This window comes from Cervus canadensis, chromosome 2 (genome assembly GCF_019320065.1).
Source record: "Cervus canadensis isolate Bull #8, Minnesota chromosome 2, ASM1932006v1, whole genome shotgun sequence".
Lineage (NCBI taxonomy): Eukaryota > Metazoa > Chordata > Mammalia > Artiodactyla > Cervidae > Cervus > Cervus canadensis.
This window is the reverse complement of record NC_057387.1, coordinates 65,425,294-65,442,314: the sequence shown is the minus strand read 5'-3', so window position 1 is coordinate 65,442,314 and position 17,021 is coordinate 65,425,294. Positions and strand designations below refer to the sequence as shown.

General features: G+C 36.0%; 1 protein-coding gene across 2 annotated transcripts in view; it reads left to right on the top strand.

The window, feature by feature from the left end:
• The first annotated feature begins 263 nt into the window (after positions 1-263).
• The window catches only part of ACADM (acyl-CoA dehydrogenase medium chain), a 35,552-nt gene continuing 18,794 nt past the window's right edge, over positions 264-17,021 (top strand). The window contains exons 1-6 of one of the 2 annotated variants that reach the window (XM_043460946.1): positions 264-413; positions 3,584-3,671; positions 7,622-7,719; positions 7,834-7,903; positions 9,034-9,134; positions 9,909-9,986. In XM_043460946.1, coding sequence (XP_043316881.1) covers positions 384-413; positions 3,584-3,671; positions 7,622-7,719; positions 7,834-7,903; positions 9,034-9,134; positions 9,909-9,986 — 465 coding nt within the window. In that variant the 5' untranslated portion in view covers positions 264-383. Of the gene's footprint in view, positions 414-3,583; positions 3,672-7,621; positions 7,720-7,833; positions 7,904-9,033; positions 9,135-9,905; positions 9,987-17,021 lie in introns of both variants that reach the window. The other variant, XM_043460945.1, reaches the window with a different exon arrangement.

The window sequence follows — 17,021 nt, the reverse complement described above, 5'->3', positions numbered from 1 at the left end:
TTCCCCCAACGGGGCGCGTCGACTGAACTCAAAGGACCGACGGGAAGATAGGCTTTTTCAGGGAAACTCATTGGGTCCCGTCAGGCACCTAGAAGACATTAGACCTCCTTCCAAGATGGCGGGGGCCGCAAAGGGGGGTCACCGCCGACTGAGCATGCGTTCAACCAAGCGGCGCAGGCTGCCCCCTCCTTCGTCTTTCTTTTTTTTTTACCCTCCTTCGTCTTTCGTTTTCCTTCCAGTCCCTTCCAACTGAGGCCCCGCCCACAACTTTTACGGGTGGGCGGGGACATAATGTGGGCGGGGGCAGATGAGTCCTTAGCCAGGAGCGTCCGAGGAGTTGGCACCACAGGGTTAGAGACTGCATAACCGGACCGGCAGTCACCATGATCGCGCTGTTTAGGCGAAGCTGCGGGGTGAGAGGAGAGTAGGGCTCGGCGGGGGTGGGAAGTGGAGGTTGTGGTGTTCGGGAGGGGGCCGGGCGGGGTGGGAAGTTGTGATAAGGCAGGAGCCTAATCATCAGGCGCCTTGGCCCTCCTTACTTCCGGACCCTCGCCTGGCTTTCGCGCCCACCCGTTCCTTTCTCTGTGGGACCGAACGCTTTCTGGGTTTCCAGTTTCCTGTATCTCCTTGGCAATTGCCCCGTATATAGATGGCGTCCCCTTTTCAGAATCTCTCTTTTCTTTCTCTGGCCCGAGAACATTCCAAAGATTTCCCGGAGGAATCCTGTCATATCCCGAAGTAAATCCGTCTGTTAATTGGCCAGGGCCTAAAAATTACAACCGTGTTTTTGCTGAACTAGTTTATTATCTTGGAGGACACTCTTTCTTGGCTTTCAGTCCCTACACTAAGAAGGAAGTCTTCTGTGATGTATATACTACAAAGTGCAGAATTCAGATAGTCTTTACCTTGGGTGCCTGCCAAGTAACGAGGAAAAGGAAAATGGAGCAGTTGCTCCTTAGGATACTTAATATATTTTAATAAGCATTTGGTTTAACAGTATGTAGGGAGCCGTTTCCAGGTTGTGTACGTAAATAAAGGAGAAAAGAAAATCCCATAGCAGAATTTTCTTTGAGGCCCGTCTGTTTATTCTAGTGTCTCACAGATTTTAAATTGTCTCAGGTACTGGATACAGTTCGCTATCTTAAATATTATTGCCATTTATATGTTATTTATAATTGAGAAAGTTATGTCTTGTACCAAAATAGTGTCGGGTTCAGAGTAATTCTAATGGATTATTGCCCAGTATTTGTCATTGCTATACAAATTAATGGGTGCTGAAGGCAGAAATTGAGGGATTTAAAAAATTATTTTAAACGCTGAGATCAGGAAAAAAGACCTGGATTTCTCAATCTCGGGGCAGGGGCGGGAGGTGATGTTGTTGCAGGGACGAAATAGATACAGAAAAACCTGATCCAGAAAATTTACACCACTTTGACACGCCCATAAAACTCAGACTCTTAATTCCTAAGAAATATGCAAAAGTATTCAATTATAGCTGTGCTGTTATTGCAAAGTTAATGCTTGATTAAAGTTGCTACCTTTGGAGGTTTTGAATTCCATTTTTCTGGCAGAGAACCCAGAGTTAATAACATTTATAAACGGTTTTGCTTTCAAGACATTGTTTTGACCATCTCGACAGTTACCCAATAAGGTTAACCTCATTTTCCAGGTTTGGAAAGAAGTTAATAAACAAGTTTGTGGACATTGCTCCCTGGCTGTAACTACCTTTATACTTTGTTTTATGTATCATGTTTTCCTGTAGGGTCATATGTAAACTTTTTGTAAATTATTTTAAATACACTGATAATTCCCTATTTAAAATCTCAACATGCCATTTATCTATATATTGAGGTCTGATTTTGTGCCATGCTGTCTAAACACACATTTAGAAGAGGTTTTTAGTTTGATTTTTGTGCAATTTTTTTTTTCTTTATGGAGTCTAATAGCCAATTAGGATACTTGAGTTGAAAGAGCAGTATAGCAAGGTGATTGGCACGAATTCTTGATCCTAAATGTTAAGGTAATATTCCTGGTTCCTAATAGAAGAGTGACCTTGGCCAATTTTACTTGACCTTTCTGAACCCCAGTTTCTTCATATACAAAATAGGAATAAAAATAATTCCTTAGTCTTAGGATTGACTCAAAGATTCCGGTGCATTAATACATGGAACGTGACTGAACAAGAATAGGTTTGGTGGACAATGAGTACCTGAGAAACCATGTTTTAACTCCAAAATAAAATTAATGAAAATTACAAAGAAAATGTGAATTTTTACATTCTGTAATTTAAAAAAAAATTGTAGTATAAAATCTATTATTGAAAGGGTTATTTAAATTAATACATTTGATAGTCTGTATTGTCACTTTAAATGCAGGTAATTCTGTTTACAGGTTGAAGTTGTTATCTACAAAGTGGACAGTTTCTTTTCACAGATTTTGAAAATCATAAGCAAGTTCAGTCCTTCATCTTTTAGTAGATTGTTGAGTTTCTCTTTTCTTTCAGTGTCTAGCTTAGTAGAATCAGTTCTATCAAATTCTTTAAACTGTAAATTGTGTAATTTTGGCTCTCTGTAAACATTTACTCAACAGTTCCAGTATGGTTTCCAGTTTGATAACTTTAATAAATGCAAGTGGTTACTTTTTGTGTATATTGAACTGTTATGAGTATAAAAATAGATTGCAAAGGAACAATATCTGATTATATCCTTTCTTTATGAATATAAAAATAGGTTGCAAAGTAATATCTGATTATATTTTTATATATCTTTTTGAAGAAATAGGAGTAGATTTCAGAAATTAAGACAAATAGTGGAGTAATGGTTTAAAATAGGGATAGCAAACTTTTTTGTAAAGAGAGTAAATATTTTTGGCTTTGTGGACCATGTGGTTTCCCAGCTCTGCTGTGATAGCAGCAATAGACAATGTGGTCTCACTGTGTTCCAACAGAATTTTATTTACAAGACTGGTGGGTACCATAGTGTGCTGACTCTTGGCTCAGAACATTCTAAGAATACTTACAGACAACAGCAGAAAATATATGCTTTTAGGCTAATTTGTTTTGTTAAAGTGAGATGTCTTAGAAAATGGAGTTCTTCAAGGGGAAGATTCCCGGAGACATTCTTGGGAGGCTACCAGGGACAGGGAACCAAAGTTGATGATTGAGGCAACTCTTGAATGTAGTGTGGTACTATTTTACTTTTGCCCCCCATTGCAATTCCCTAGTTACAGGGTGTTCTGGTGCTGGAAGGTGAGATTTCTGGAACAGTGGTTCTAAGTCTACTACTACCCCTGACTCTTATTTGTCTTGGAAATATTCCATTTTAGTAGTGCAAAGCTACTGATTAGTTTTATTTGCATTGCATTTTTTAAAAAAAGAATTTCCTTTATGATAGGTGTTAAAACATCTGATAATTGACTTAATACAAAAATCAAATTATGGTTGAAGGCATTTAAGTAATGACTTAAACTGTGTTCCTGCATATGGTCAGACAAGTTGCTCTGTTCACTTGTAAAGACTAATCAGTATTCTACTTCACTGATGTTTAAACTCCCAAATTTATTGTAATAAAATTATTCTTTACAGGTACTGAGAAGTCTTTCTCGTTTTGACTGGAGGTCACAACATACAAAAACTGCCCTACAACGTGAACCAGGATCAGGATTTAGTTTTGGTATATATTTTGTTTTGTGTTTTGACTTTAAACTTGTATTTGTTATATATATGAAACTTTTAAAAAAAGACTTTCTATCTCATTATTTATTTATTATTGGTTGCCACATGGCATATGGGATCTTAGTTCCCCGACCAGGGATTAAACCTGTATTCCTAGCACTGGAAGCTGGAGTCTTAACTATTGGATCAACAGAGAAGTCTATATATGCCACTTTTTATATGTAATTATCTGGAATATGTTTGTAAACAAACTTAGGAATGTCTGTCACCATCCTTAGATTGTTCACTGTTAGTCACACCCATCCTTTTTGATCTTGTTTTCTTCTTCATCAGTAGTACCTTATACATACATCTGTATTAGCAGCGTGTGTATATATTCCTGCCATTTTAAAGTATATAACCCCAAATAAATAACAGATCCACTGTTCCATGTGAATAGTCTTCAACCTAGAAATGAATGCAACAAATACTTCTTAAACACCATTAGATACACATTGCCAGGTATCTACTAATAAGCCAGAGTCTAGTGGCCATCATATATGGAATAACAGTTTGGTGCTAAATGTGGTTCTTAGTCTTGGGATTGGGGAGCCCTGTGGTGCTGGGGGAAAACAGAATAACATTTGCCTTCTCCTTTTCTTCCGAAAATGAAGATCCCAGGCATAGAATTTGAAATAATAACCCCTTTCTTGAGCATCTTTTGCCCCTTAGAGCACTTCTTGCTTTAGGAGTATTACTGTTTCTCTAGTTTAAAAACCCATTTTCTCAATTCACTTGGTCTCAGAAAAAAGTTAAAAGGCAGCTGAGATAATTAAGTCATACCCTGAAAGAAATAGCAAACTCAAAACTCCCTAGGGTTAACATGTTTAGTTTTTGTTTTTTAGGATTGTTAGCATCCATATAAATTTTTTTTAACAGAATGAAGTGAAAATTTCAAAGCAATGTGAGGATAGCAGTTTGGGACACTGTATCTTCTTATTTTCTTATTGAAATATTAATACAGGTTTGGTATCATTGCTATTTAGTTTCAGTTTGTCACATACAGATTCATACCCAATAGTAAGAGACTCGTAGTAGAAATCTGTGGTGATTTGGTGAGTGACAGAGGATGAGATAAATACAAGTGTTTCAGAGGGAGATTGTGGAGGTCAAGTAAAGAAATAGTGATAACACCTGTGACCAGTTGCACCTGTCTGTAACACAGGGTTTATTTGAAGATTAAATTATATGACATACAGAAAATCCTAGCATATAGTGATGGGATCAAAGTATGTTCTCAAACAATACATAATAGATCCCAGCCTTCCCTACCCTTAGCCACTCACAATCTTGATATGTTGTTGTTGTGCAGTCTCTAAGTTGTGTCTGACTCTTTTTGAGCCCATGGACTGCAGGACGCTAGGCTTCCCTGTCCTTCACTGTCTCCCAGAGTTTGCTCGAATTTCTGTCCATTGAGTTGGTAACGCTATCTAACCATTTCATCCTCTGCTGCCCTCTTCTTTTGCTTTCAATCTTTCCCAGCATCCAGCTCTTTTCCAGCGAGTCAGCTCTTTGCCTCAAGTCCCAAAGTATTGAATCTTTAGCATCAGTCTGTCCATGAGTATTCAGGGCTGATTTCCTTTAGGATTGACTGGCTTGATCCCCTTGCTTTCCAAGGGACTCTTCAAGAGTTTTCTCCAGCACAATTCAAAGCACCAGTTCTTCAGCGCTCAGCCTTCTGTATGGTCTGACTCTCACATCCATACAGGACTACTGGAAAGACCATAGCTTTGACTAGATGGACCTTTGTTGGACAGAGTGATGTCTTTGCTTTTTAATATGCTGCCTAGGTTTGTCATAGCTTTCCTTCCAAGGAGCAAGCATCTTTTAATTTCATGGCTGCAGTCACTGTCAGCAGTGGAATCCAAGGGGAAAAAAAATCTGTTGCTGCTTCTACTTTTTCCCCTTCTATTTGCCATTAAGTAATGGGACTGGATGCCATGATCTTCATTTTTTGAATGCTGAATTTGAAACCAGCTTTTTCACTCTCCTCTTTCACCCTCATCAAGAGGCTCTTTAGTTAGTCTTCACTTTCTACCATTAGAGTGGTATCATCTGCATATCTGAGGTTGTTGATATTTCTCCCGGCAGTCTTGATTACAATTTAGGATTCATCTAGCCAGTATTTCACATGATATACTCTGCATATAAGTTATAAACACAGTGACAATATATAGCCTTGATGTACTCCTTTCTCAATTTGGAACCAGTTCATTGTTCCATGTAAGGTTTTAACTATTGCTTCTTGACCTGCATAGAGGTTTCTCAGGAGACAGGTAAGGTAGTCTGGTATTCCTGTCTCTTTAAGAATTTTCCACAGTGTGTTGTGATCCACAGAGTCAGAGACGTTTGTGTAGTCAATGAAGTAGAAGTAGATATTTTTTGGAATTCCCTTGCTTTCTCTATGATCCAATGAATGTTGGCAATTTGATCTCGGGTTCCTCTGCTTTTTCTAAATCCAGCTTGAATATCTGAAAGTTCTTAGTTCATGTACTGCTGAAGCCTAACTTGAAGGATTTTGAGCATAACCTTACTAGGATGCAGAATGAGTGCAATTGTATAGTAGTTTGAACATTGCCTTTCTTTGGGACTGGAATAAAAACTGACCTTTTCCAGTCCTGTGGCCACTCTGAATTTTCCAAATTTTGTTGATATATTGAGTGCAGCACTTTAACAGCATCATTTTTTAGGATTTGAAATTGCTCAGCTGGAATTCCATCACCTCTACTAGCTTTGTTGGTGATAATGCTTCCTAAGGCCTGCTTGGCTTCACACTCCAGGATATATGACTCTAGGTGAGTGACCACACCATTGTGGTTATCTGGGTCATTAAGACCTTTTTTGTATAATTCTTCTGTGTATTTTTACCACCTCTTCTGTTAGGTCTTTACCATTTTTGTCCTTTATCATGCCCATCCTTGCATGAAATGTTCCCTCGATATATCCAGTTTTCTTGAAGAGATCTCTAGTCTTTCCTATTATATTGTTTTTCTCTACTTTTCATTGTTCATTTAAGAAGGCTTTCTTATCTCTCCTTGATATTCTCTGGAACTCTGCATTTTATTTGTAAAATGAGAGATTTGATCTTAGGCTATTGAATACCAAATTTCTAATGTCTTTTATATTTTATTTCACACATCCCTATACAAATGATTGCTATAGTCCTAAACATTCTTATTTTTCATTCTTACCTTTCTGCCTTTTCTTTCATTTTTCTTGCCCAAAACATCCTATATCGCTCTTAAATTTTACCTATCCTTTAATGTTGGATGCACCTATAATAAAACTGCAAGTTAGTGTGAATTGAAAAAAATACAGTAGTGACTGGCTTCTGTGCTTGGTCCAGCCACCCTATTTCTTTCATTAATTTAAGAAGCCTTCCCACCACTTTTGTCAGTTGCTTTGGGCTCCTTTGTAAACTTGTTATCTGAGTTTAAAGGAGGAGTAAAATTGAAGTTATGGTATTCTTATATGATATTTTGTACAAGTTTTATTGGTGTATGGTCACTGGTCATGTCTTAACCTCCCTAATTAGATTGATTCTTGAGGTCAGGATATGTGTTATATATTAGTTTCATTTCAGTATTAGTAAACATATGATGATTCTGCTTCGGAGCTAAGAATAAGTAAGAAATTGTTTTTACTTTAATACTGGGAAGAGAAAAACTTGTTTGTACCTATTACTCATTTGTAAAAGCGAGAAATCTTACCTACCTTTTTGGCATTAATACTGACATAGATTGAATTATGTGGTACAGTGAAATCTTGAGTAGTCTGAAAGCGCATTGCATTTTAACTTTCTGGCTATCAAAGGTGAAAGTCTCCATTATAATTATAAATATCTACATACTGACTTCATCTTCTCACCTCATTGTCCTATTTTAATATTTTAAAAATGACTTTCCTTAGAATTCACTGAACAACAGAAAGAATTTCAAGCTACTGCTCGTAAATTTGCCAGGGAGGAAATAATTCCAGTTGCTGCAGAATATGATAAAACCGGCGAGGTAGGTATATGCACTTTAAGGCGTGAAAGTCTTTGACAAATTTTACAAGATTTTAAACATAAGTAGATTTTAAATATAACTTTTCTTTCTCTATTATTAATATATTTCTTTCAGTACCCTGTGCCTTTAATTAAAAGAGCCTGGAAGCTTGGTTTAATGAATACACACATTCCAGAAAGTTGTGGTAAGCTTTCTTTACATTTTTAATCCTAACATGCATATGAACAAGAAAACTCTAAAACTCTATTCAGTCATTCTTTCAAATATTTGTCACCATTAAATGGTTTTGTACCTATGTGCCCCTGTATAGCAGAGAAGGCAATGGCAACCCACTCCAGTACGCTTGCCTGCAAAATCCTATGGACGGAGGAGCCTGATAGGCTGCAGTCCATGGGGTCATGAAGAATGGGACACGACTGGGCGACTTCACTTTGACTTTTCACTTTCATGCATTGGAGAAGGAAATGGCAACCCACTCCATTGTTCTTGCCTGGAGAATTCCAGGGACAGCGGAGCCTGGTGGGCTGCCGTCTATGGGGTCACACAGAGTCGGACACGACTGAAGCGACTTAGCAGCAGCAGCAGCAGCCCCTCTATAGACTTCAATGTTTGCCAGCTTTTAGAAGTCTTGTACTCAACAATTAGAGGCATTCTTCCTTCTTTATAACTGGTTCCAAAGTGGGGGTTCCCTGGTAGCTCAGATGGTAAAGAATCTGCCTGCAATGCTGGAGACTCAAGTTCAATCCGTGGGTCAGCAACATCCCTGGAGAAGGAAATGCAACCCGTTCCAATATTCTTCCCTGGAGAATTCCAAGGACAGAGGAGCCTGGCAGGCTACACCCCATGGGGTCGTTAAGAGTCGGACAAGACCTAGTGATTAGATCACAATGTTAACTTAACCCTTGTTAACTTCTCTGTCTAGGTTGGTTGAGTTGTTGCTTTTAAATTCTACTTTCAGTTTTACTTTTAACTGAGACTTCCTTTCACTCCTTTCCTCAAAGGGCCAAACTTTTTAGCAAAGTTGAATCAAATTTTTACAAAATCAAGGTGAAGCAGGATGACAGGTCCACATTACAAATAGTAAGGGAGCTTTTTGAAATTTTAAAACTAATTTAACTTTATATAACAGAGTATACTTTGTTACTGTACTGGCCCAAAATCTTTTAGTTTCTTATGTTATAGATATTGTATTTGTAAATTTGCTTTTAAGATCAAGTTAATTGTTATATTGCAAGTCATTTAAATAATATGGTTTATTTCTGTTGAGATATGCTATGTATTACAATGGGCTCTTAAAACATTTTGATATTGTAGGAGGTCTTGGACTTGGAACTTTTGATAGCTGTTTAATTACTGAAGAATTGGCTTATGGATGTACAGGGGTTCAGACTGCTATTGAAGCAAATTCTCTAGGGGTAAGTTATTAGAAAATTAATTGGCTAACCGAGCTGTTGTTAATGAAAAAGTACTGCTAGGCTAGGTTAGTTGGCAGAACACAGTTTTCTTCTTAAAAAAAACACCACCACAAAGTTCTACAATGAAGCCTGGATTTTTACTCCATGAGTTGATTGTTCTGACCCTGTTGTTGTTAGTACTTGGAGTCCTGCCTGTCCTTGTGGGGAAACTGTACACTTTGGCTGTGGCTTCAGTGGCAATTCTTAGATAAGGTCATTCAGGAGAAGGATTGGGATGACTTGCTGCCACTGCTGGCGATGCTGAAGTTTAGTGAAGAAGTCTTATGAGACCTGACCATATGTACCATGTCATTTATTAGAAATTTAATTATTTATCTGTGCATTTTACTACAGTAGATGTTTACATATTACATTACCAACAAGTCCCATATAACTTAGTTTTATGTGCATTCTTGGATTAACAGATTTATATCCTCGTGGTGTTAGCTCTCTGACTTAGAGGCAGAATAAAGGCCAATTCTTTGGGCTTACACTTGGAGAAAAATGGTTGTCTTGTTTTGAATTATAGTGTTATATTTGAATTTACTAGGAATTTCCTGGAAGTCCAGTGGTTTCGACTCTTGAGTTTTCACTGCTCCGAGGGCCTGGGTTCAGTCCCTGGTTGGGAAACTAAAACCCCACCAGCTGTGCAGCAAGTCCAAAAATAAAGAATTGACATACCTAATTTTAAAATATCTTGCTTTTTTAATGTCACTTTCCTTTGGTTGACAGCAAATGCCTGTTATTATTGCTGGAAATGATCAACAAAAAAAGAAATATTTGGGGAGAATGACTGAGGAGCCATTAATGTGTGTGAGTATATGCAGCAGCTACTTTATTTCACATTTAAGAAAGGAATAAAAATAGAAGAAGAAAGGAATAAGCATGCTCTTTTTCCTTTTCAGTCTGTATATATACATTGGGCTATATAACACATTAAGACAAAAGCAACATATTTAAGTACAGTAGTGTTTCTGGGATGCCAAAAAAGTGTCATAAAATTATTCTCTTGCCTGTTTCCAGAAGAAAGAAACCTACTTATGATGTTTCTAGCATGTTTCTAGGATGCCAGAAAAGTATTGTAATGATCCTTTAACTTATTTCCAGGCAAGATATGTCTACTTAATGGAGCACTCTGGAGCTCTTGAACTGAGTGGTTGTGTGTCAGGAAGTTCAGATCAAATATATAATTCTAGGTGTTTGAACTAATAGTTTGTTGAACTAATAAGAAATTAATATGACTGAGAAGATAACTGTTGAATGAGTGACTTCAGGAGGAGAGTTATAGATTTTATTTAATTTTCTGAGAGTTATTCAACTAATTTTTAAATTGGATTTTTTTAAAAAAGATATTTTCATACATTTTACACACATGCGTACTGAATTTTTACTTTGAAAGTGACTTTACATAAGGAATTTTTCTTTCTTTTGGGTATTAGTCAAACAGATTTCAGTCTAGGGTCTGATTGTGATACCGAAACATAGTAAATGGTTATTAGTTTTGAGCTACTTGTGAGAATCAGTCTGAAAGAGTAGAAAGTAATATTTGAAAATAAATGTTTTAAGTTTATTTCAGGGCCTAAATTTCAGGCAGACTAATAAAAGGCATTTATATGTATTTCCTACTTGTCAATTTGTTTAAACAAATGAAAGTTTCTTAGAAGGCTAAATCTCAATATTATCTAAGAATTGTGTGAAACATCCAGGTTCTTTTCTTGTAATGTATAAAATGTTAGAAACAAGCTAAAAATTTATAGCTAGAGAGATGGTTAGAAGAACTTAATGCACTGATAAGAGTATTTGTTATTATCTTATTAGTTATAAATAGGTATTTCTAAAATATTAAAGTCTTTTAAAAGTCGTTTAAGTATTTTAAACATTTCTTTGACAGTTTTGTTTGTTATTCATACCTTTAATATGTGTAAAAATATATTCATTCTAGTCTCTAATGTATTCTGACCTCTGAATTAATAAAGGTTTCCTGTACATTTTCCCTCTTCTAGCTCATAATATATACTCAAATATGTATCTAGTGCAATTGATATACTCAAAATATGAAGCCAAGGGTGAAAATGAAAATAATCAATAGCTATAATTAATTCAAAGTATTGCTTAATTTATGCTAAGTTTCAGTTAATGCCCAATAATATTTATAAAATTATAGTACTATTGTGTTTTATTTAAACTTTCTGGAAATTAATATTTAAAAATTTTTTCTGATTATAAAAATGATACAGAAGATTTAGAAAGATATGAAGAACAAAAATGTCTGTAATCCCTCAGATATGAAGTTAACTGGTATAACTGTCTTACTGTATTACTATATACTCTTTGATTTTTTAATACATATAGATGTATTTTTCACAGTTATGGTCATATATGCAGTTTTATATCTCTTTTAATATATAAGCATTTTTATGCTCTACCTTTTAAATACTGTGATATTTATTACTACATAATATGTTATCTAATTGATGTACTATAAATTATTTCACTAGTCCATGTTATTGAATATTTAAATTCCTTAGATTGTTGCTTTTAAAAATAATGTCATGGTAAAAATTTATACAGAAAAAGATAAGTCTTTGGGTTTTACTTTGGCATATTTGTAGGATTTAATCTCTTACCAGATCATGTGATCAGTTATACTCCTGTTGAAGGTATGAGAACAGAAATAAATAAGGGTAACACTATAATTATTTTTTTATTGGAGTATAATTGCTTTACAGAGTTGTGTTAGTTTCTGCTGTATAATGAAGTGTATCAGCTGTATGTGCACAACACATATACCCCCTCCCTCTTAGACCTTCCTCCTACTCCCTCCACCCCACCCCCTAGGTTATCACAGAGCAACAAGCTGTATAATTATTTTTTAATACCACTTAGTACAGAAAAATTTTCTAAAAATCAAAACTAATTGTATTATTGTATGTATGTATTAAAATAATAAGAAACCATATTTCTTTTTCAAAAATTGGGATAAATTTTTTAAACAGCATATACCTAAAATATATACAGTATTAGGTTAGAAACAAGTATTAGACTGTTGGAACAAGCTTGTCATAGGCAAGACCTTCAGTAAGCTTATTTGCCCAAACATGGTCTAAGAACTTTGAGGTGTTTGAAAAAACCTAACAGTGGGAAAGGAGACTCTTGTCATAAAACCATGCATTTCCAGTGGAACTGGGAAGTATTAATAGCTGAAATGTAACTGAAACAACGCTGAAGTTGAGGTCCCAAGACCTGGCTTCAAGCAATGCAGTAGTAACAGGATCTTATATAGTTACTTAGCTTCAAAATCTCTTCTGAAAATAGGGCATATAACATCTTGGAAGGATACAGTAAGATAAAGTGCTTATGTTTTCATAAGAAAATCTTCATATAGTGTCCCTTTTGCAATATAATATAGAAATTTCTTTCATACCTAATACTAGGGGAAACTTTGTTTCTCTTTAACTGCCATTCATTTATCCATCCATTCACTTAATAATCTGAATTCCTTGATATATGCCAGTTTACACTTACAGGTAGTATTTTTTTGTTTTGGTAAGTAGGAAGCATAGAGCCAATTTTATAGTCCTCTATTAATAATTACCTGAACCTCAAAGCATGTGTTATAGTATATTCTTCTAGTTCACTTTCACTTCACTGTGATTTTTAAAAAAGCATGTATTATATAAACTACCTCCAATCACTTTAGAATGTAAGACAAAAAAAGTTAGTAATTTAATAGAGAACAATGCAAAATTGCTTAGTAAACTCTACAAAAATAAGGTGGTGGCATCATCACTAATAAGCTTATAATGTTATTCTCATTCTTCTAAATTTTTGAATACTGTGTACCAGGTGGACTTAGAATAAAACAGCAAATAAAACTGGACTCCTGCTCACAACAGACTGGTAGACCCTTAGATCCTTACCCAAATTGTATTGTTATATTTGTATTATTGTGTCATAGGATTTATAAAATTATGCAAAATAAATTCTTCATAAATAAATAGTTATGAATAAAAGAATATTATTTTAATATTCTCTTAATATTTTAATATATTCTTTTAAGAATATTAACTTAATATCAAGAAATTAATCTTTAATATATTATTTTAATAATATTATTTTAATATATTTAATGTATTTATATAAAAATAAATGCTAATTTTCTTGACTTACAGTGTGGTAATGAACACAATTGCAATGGAAGCAAAAGTGACTTCTGCCGAAAAAAACATAAATTACTCTATGACCATCAAATAAGACAAAAACCATCCATTTTGTATAGAAACACACAAACCCATATACTTCATAAGCTCTAAAAACTATACATTATAAACCAGAGAAATGTCTAATAGCACATTTCAAGGGAAAAATTCCCAAAGTTATCAATACTTAAAATTTTGGTATTTTAAAGTGTTATTTTTTCTGAACAGTTCATTTGTATAATACTTTTTATTTTGTTATGATGCTGAAAACATCTTTGAATCTCCAGGTAGAAGAGTAATCTAGTTAACTTTATGTGTCATCTGAATTTGCTCTATCACATATCTGTGAAAAGGCCATCTAGCTCATGTTTTTGTATCTGGGAGTCATAGCCTCCTGAAGCAGCTGCATTTGGGAGTATCTCTGACCATCAGAAAGCTTTTCTAGATTATGTGCTCCTGAGAAAAAGGATTGTGTCATTTCTTTTTATCATTTCACTGCCTGATACCATAATAGGTGTTCAGTAAGTTTGAATAATTTCATAGTAGTTTTCTCCTATCAGTTCAAATTCTTTCCCTTGCCTATATAACCCTTCAGGTATTTGATTATGGCTATCATGTGAATCTTATCTTTTCTAAGCTAATTAGAGCCAATTTTTTTCATCTTCACAATAAGGTGACTCAAAAATATCACAGAGTTAAATATAGTACTCTAACATGGTGTGATAAGTACAGAGAAGAATGGTTTCATCAGTCTCATTTTAGGTACCGTGGTCAGTCACGTCTAACTTTTTGTGACCCCATAGATTGTAGCCTCCAGGCTCCTCTGTCCATGGGATTTTCCAGGCAAGAATACTGGAGTGAGTTGCCATTCCCCACTCCAGGGGATCTTCCCAACCCAGGGATCGAACCCGCATCTTTCTCTCTTCCATTGGCTGGTGAATTCTTTACCACTAGTTCCACTTTTAGATAATCTAGATGAGAAGTAGTTCTGAAGAGTGGACAGAAAATAATTTTGTTTGGGACACATTTTGCTTTAGGTATTTATTACCAAGAAGAATGTTTAATAGATAAATCCATGTAAGAAGGTAAAGGTCAGGGGAGAGGTAAAGCCCTAAACTGGAGACTTAATAGGCTATTTGGTGAGTATACCAAACCTTAACACCAGAGTGGAGACTGATTTGGCAATTTAAGTCAAGAGTAAGTTTTGTATAAATCAACAGTGCTAATGCTATGATCTGTATGATCTATATTTAGATCTGACCTTTACCGTCCTGCATGGATTTATCTCTTAGATATTCTTCTTGGCTAGACTTAATTAATTGATAAAAAAAAATAAATAAATACATTGATGCCTTTGAATTGTTGTGCTAGAGAAGACTCTTTAAGAGTCCTTTGGACTACAAGGAGATCAAACCAGTCAGTCCTAAAGGAAATCAGCCTTGAATATTCATTGGAAGGACTGATGCTTAAGCTGGAGTTCTAGTACTTTGGCTTCCTGATTCCAAGAGCTGACTCATTAGAAAAGACCCTGATGCTGGGAAAGATTGAAGCAAAAGGAGAAGGGGTGACAGAGGATGAGATGGTTATATAGCCTCACCTACTCAATGGACATGAATTTGAGCAAACTCCGGGAGATGAAGGACAGGGAAGCCTGGCGTGCCGCAATCCATGGGGTTGCAAAGAGCCGTACATGACTTACTGAAGGACACCTGAACTGCTAGTACTTTGCCCTGCATAATGCTATTTCATTCTTCTGTGCCTAGATCTGCTTTCTTCATTTATTTGTCCTTCAAGATTTATCTCCTCCAATGAGTATTCATTGTATCTCCTCCAAAAGTATTCTTTTTACCCTCCTTATCACTCACCTCCCACCCCTCTATAGGTCTAAGTAGTCATTTCTAATGTCCTTATGGTCCCTTACTACTTTGTATTAAAATGAACTGTTAAGGTTTCTTTCTTTGGACTAAGTACCTTAAGGGTGAGGAACTTGTGTCTTTAGGCCTTTTATTCACAGTTCCCGTCACCCAGTAAACATGAATGAACTTCAGCAACCCACTGTTCGCCCTTTCACCATCCATTTATCCTCTTGGGAAATCTGTATGCCTTCCACCATCCCTGCCTCTTGAGAAATGTGTATGCAGGTCAGGAAGCAACAGTTAGAACTGGACATGGAACAACAGACTGGTTCCAAATAGGAAAAGGAGAATGTCAAGGCTATATATTGTCACCCTGCTTGTTTAACTTTTATGCAGAGTACATCATGAGAAACTCTGGACTGGATGAAGCACAAGCTGGAATCAAGATTGCAGGGAGAAATATCAATAACCTGAGATATACAGATGGCACCATTCTTATGGTAGAAAGCGAAGAAGAACTAAAGAACCTTTTAATGAAAGTGAAAGAGGAGAGTGAAAAAGTTGGCTTAAAGCTCAACATTCAGAAAACTAAGATCATGGTATCTGGTCCCATCACTTCATGGCAAATAGATGGGGAAACAATGGAAACAGTGAGAGACTTTATTTTCATGGGCTCCAAAATCACTGCAGATGGTGACTGCAGCCATGAAATTAAAAGACGTTTGCTCCTTGGAAGAAAAATTATGACCAACCTAGACAGCATATTTAAAAGCAGACACATTCCTTTGCCAACAAAGGTCTGTCTAGTCAAGGCTATGGTTTTTCAGTAGTCATGTATGAATGTGAGAGCTGGATTGTAAAGAATGCTGAGGGCCGAAGAGTTGATGCTTTTGAACTGTGGTGATGGAGAAGACTCTTGAGAGTCTCTTGGACTGCAAGGAGATCCAACCAGTCTATCCTAAAGGAAATCAGTCCTGAATATTCATTGGAAGGACTGATGCTGAAGCTGAAACTCCAATACTTTGGCCACCTGATGTGAAGAGCTGACTCATTTGGAAAGACCCTGATGCTGGGAAAGATTGAAGGCAGGAGAAGAGGATGACAGAGGAGGAGATGGTTGGATGGCATCACTGGCGCAATGGACATAAGTTTGAGTAAACTCCAGGAATTGGTGAAGGACAGGGAGGCCTGGTGTGCTGCAGTCCATGGGGTGGCAAAGAGTCAGACATGACTGAGCGACTGAACTGAGCTGAACTGATCCCTTTATCCATTACTGTTTACATCTTGTCACACCCCTGTGGGAGAGCCTTAAGAGGCTCCTGTTCTTTCTACCAGATAAAAATTTAACTTAGTGTAATAAAAGTGTTTTTTGTCATCTGTTCCTTTCCTTTCTTCCCAGATTAATTTTCTACCATTCCTTTACATGCACAGAGTATACATGTTGTAGAATCTGATTATCCTCTAAGTATTCCTTTTCATTTTTTGAGACTTAATTTAAGCATCACATCTGGAAGCTTTCTGGGCACCCTAAAACTAAAGATAGTTTTTTAAGCCCTTTATGTATGACTATAATACTTAGATATGTAATTACAGTGCAGTATTCTATAGTATTCATCTCCACTGTTAAATTGTAAAAATTTTGAAGACAAGATATTTTCATCTCCTCCTTTATAATCTGGTAAATAGTAGATACTGCTCAGTACATGTTTGAATGAATGAGTTCATGTGAAATTGAATTTAACTTGGTTGAAGATACCTAACATTTTAATTTTTGACATAGTTTATTGGTATCC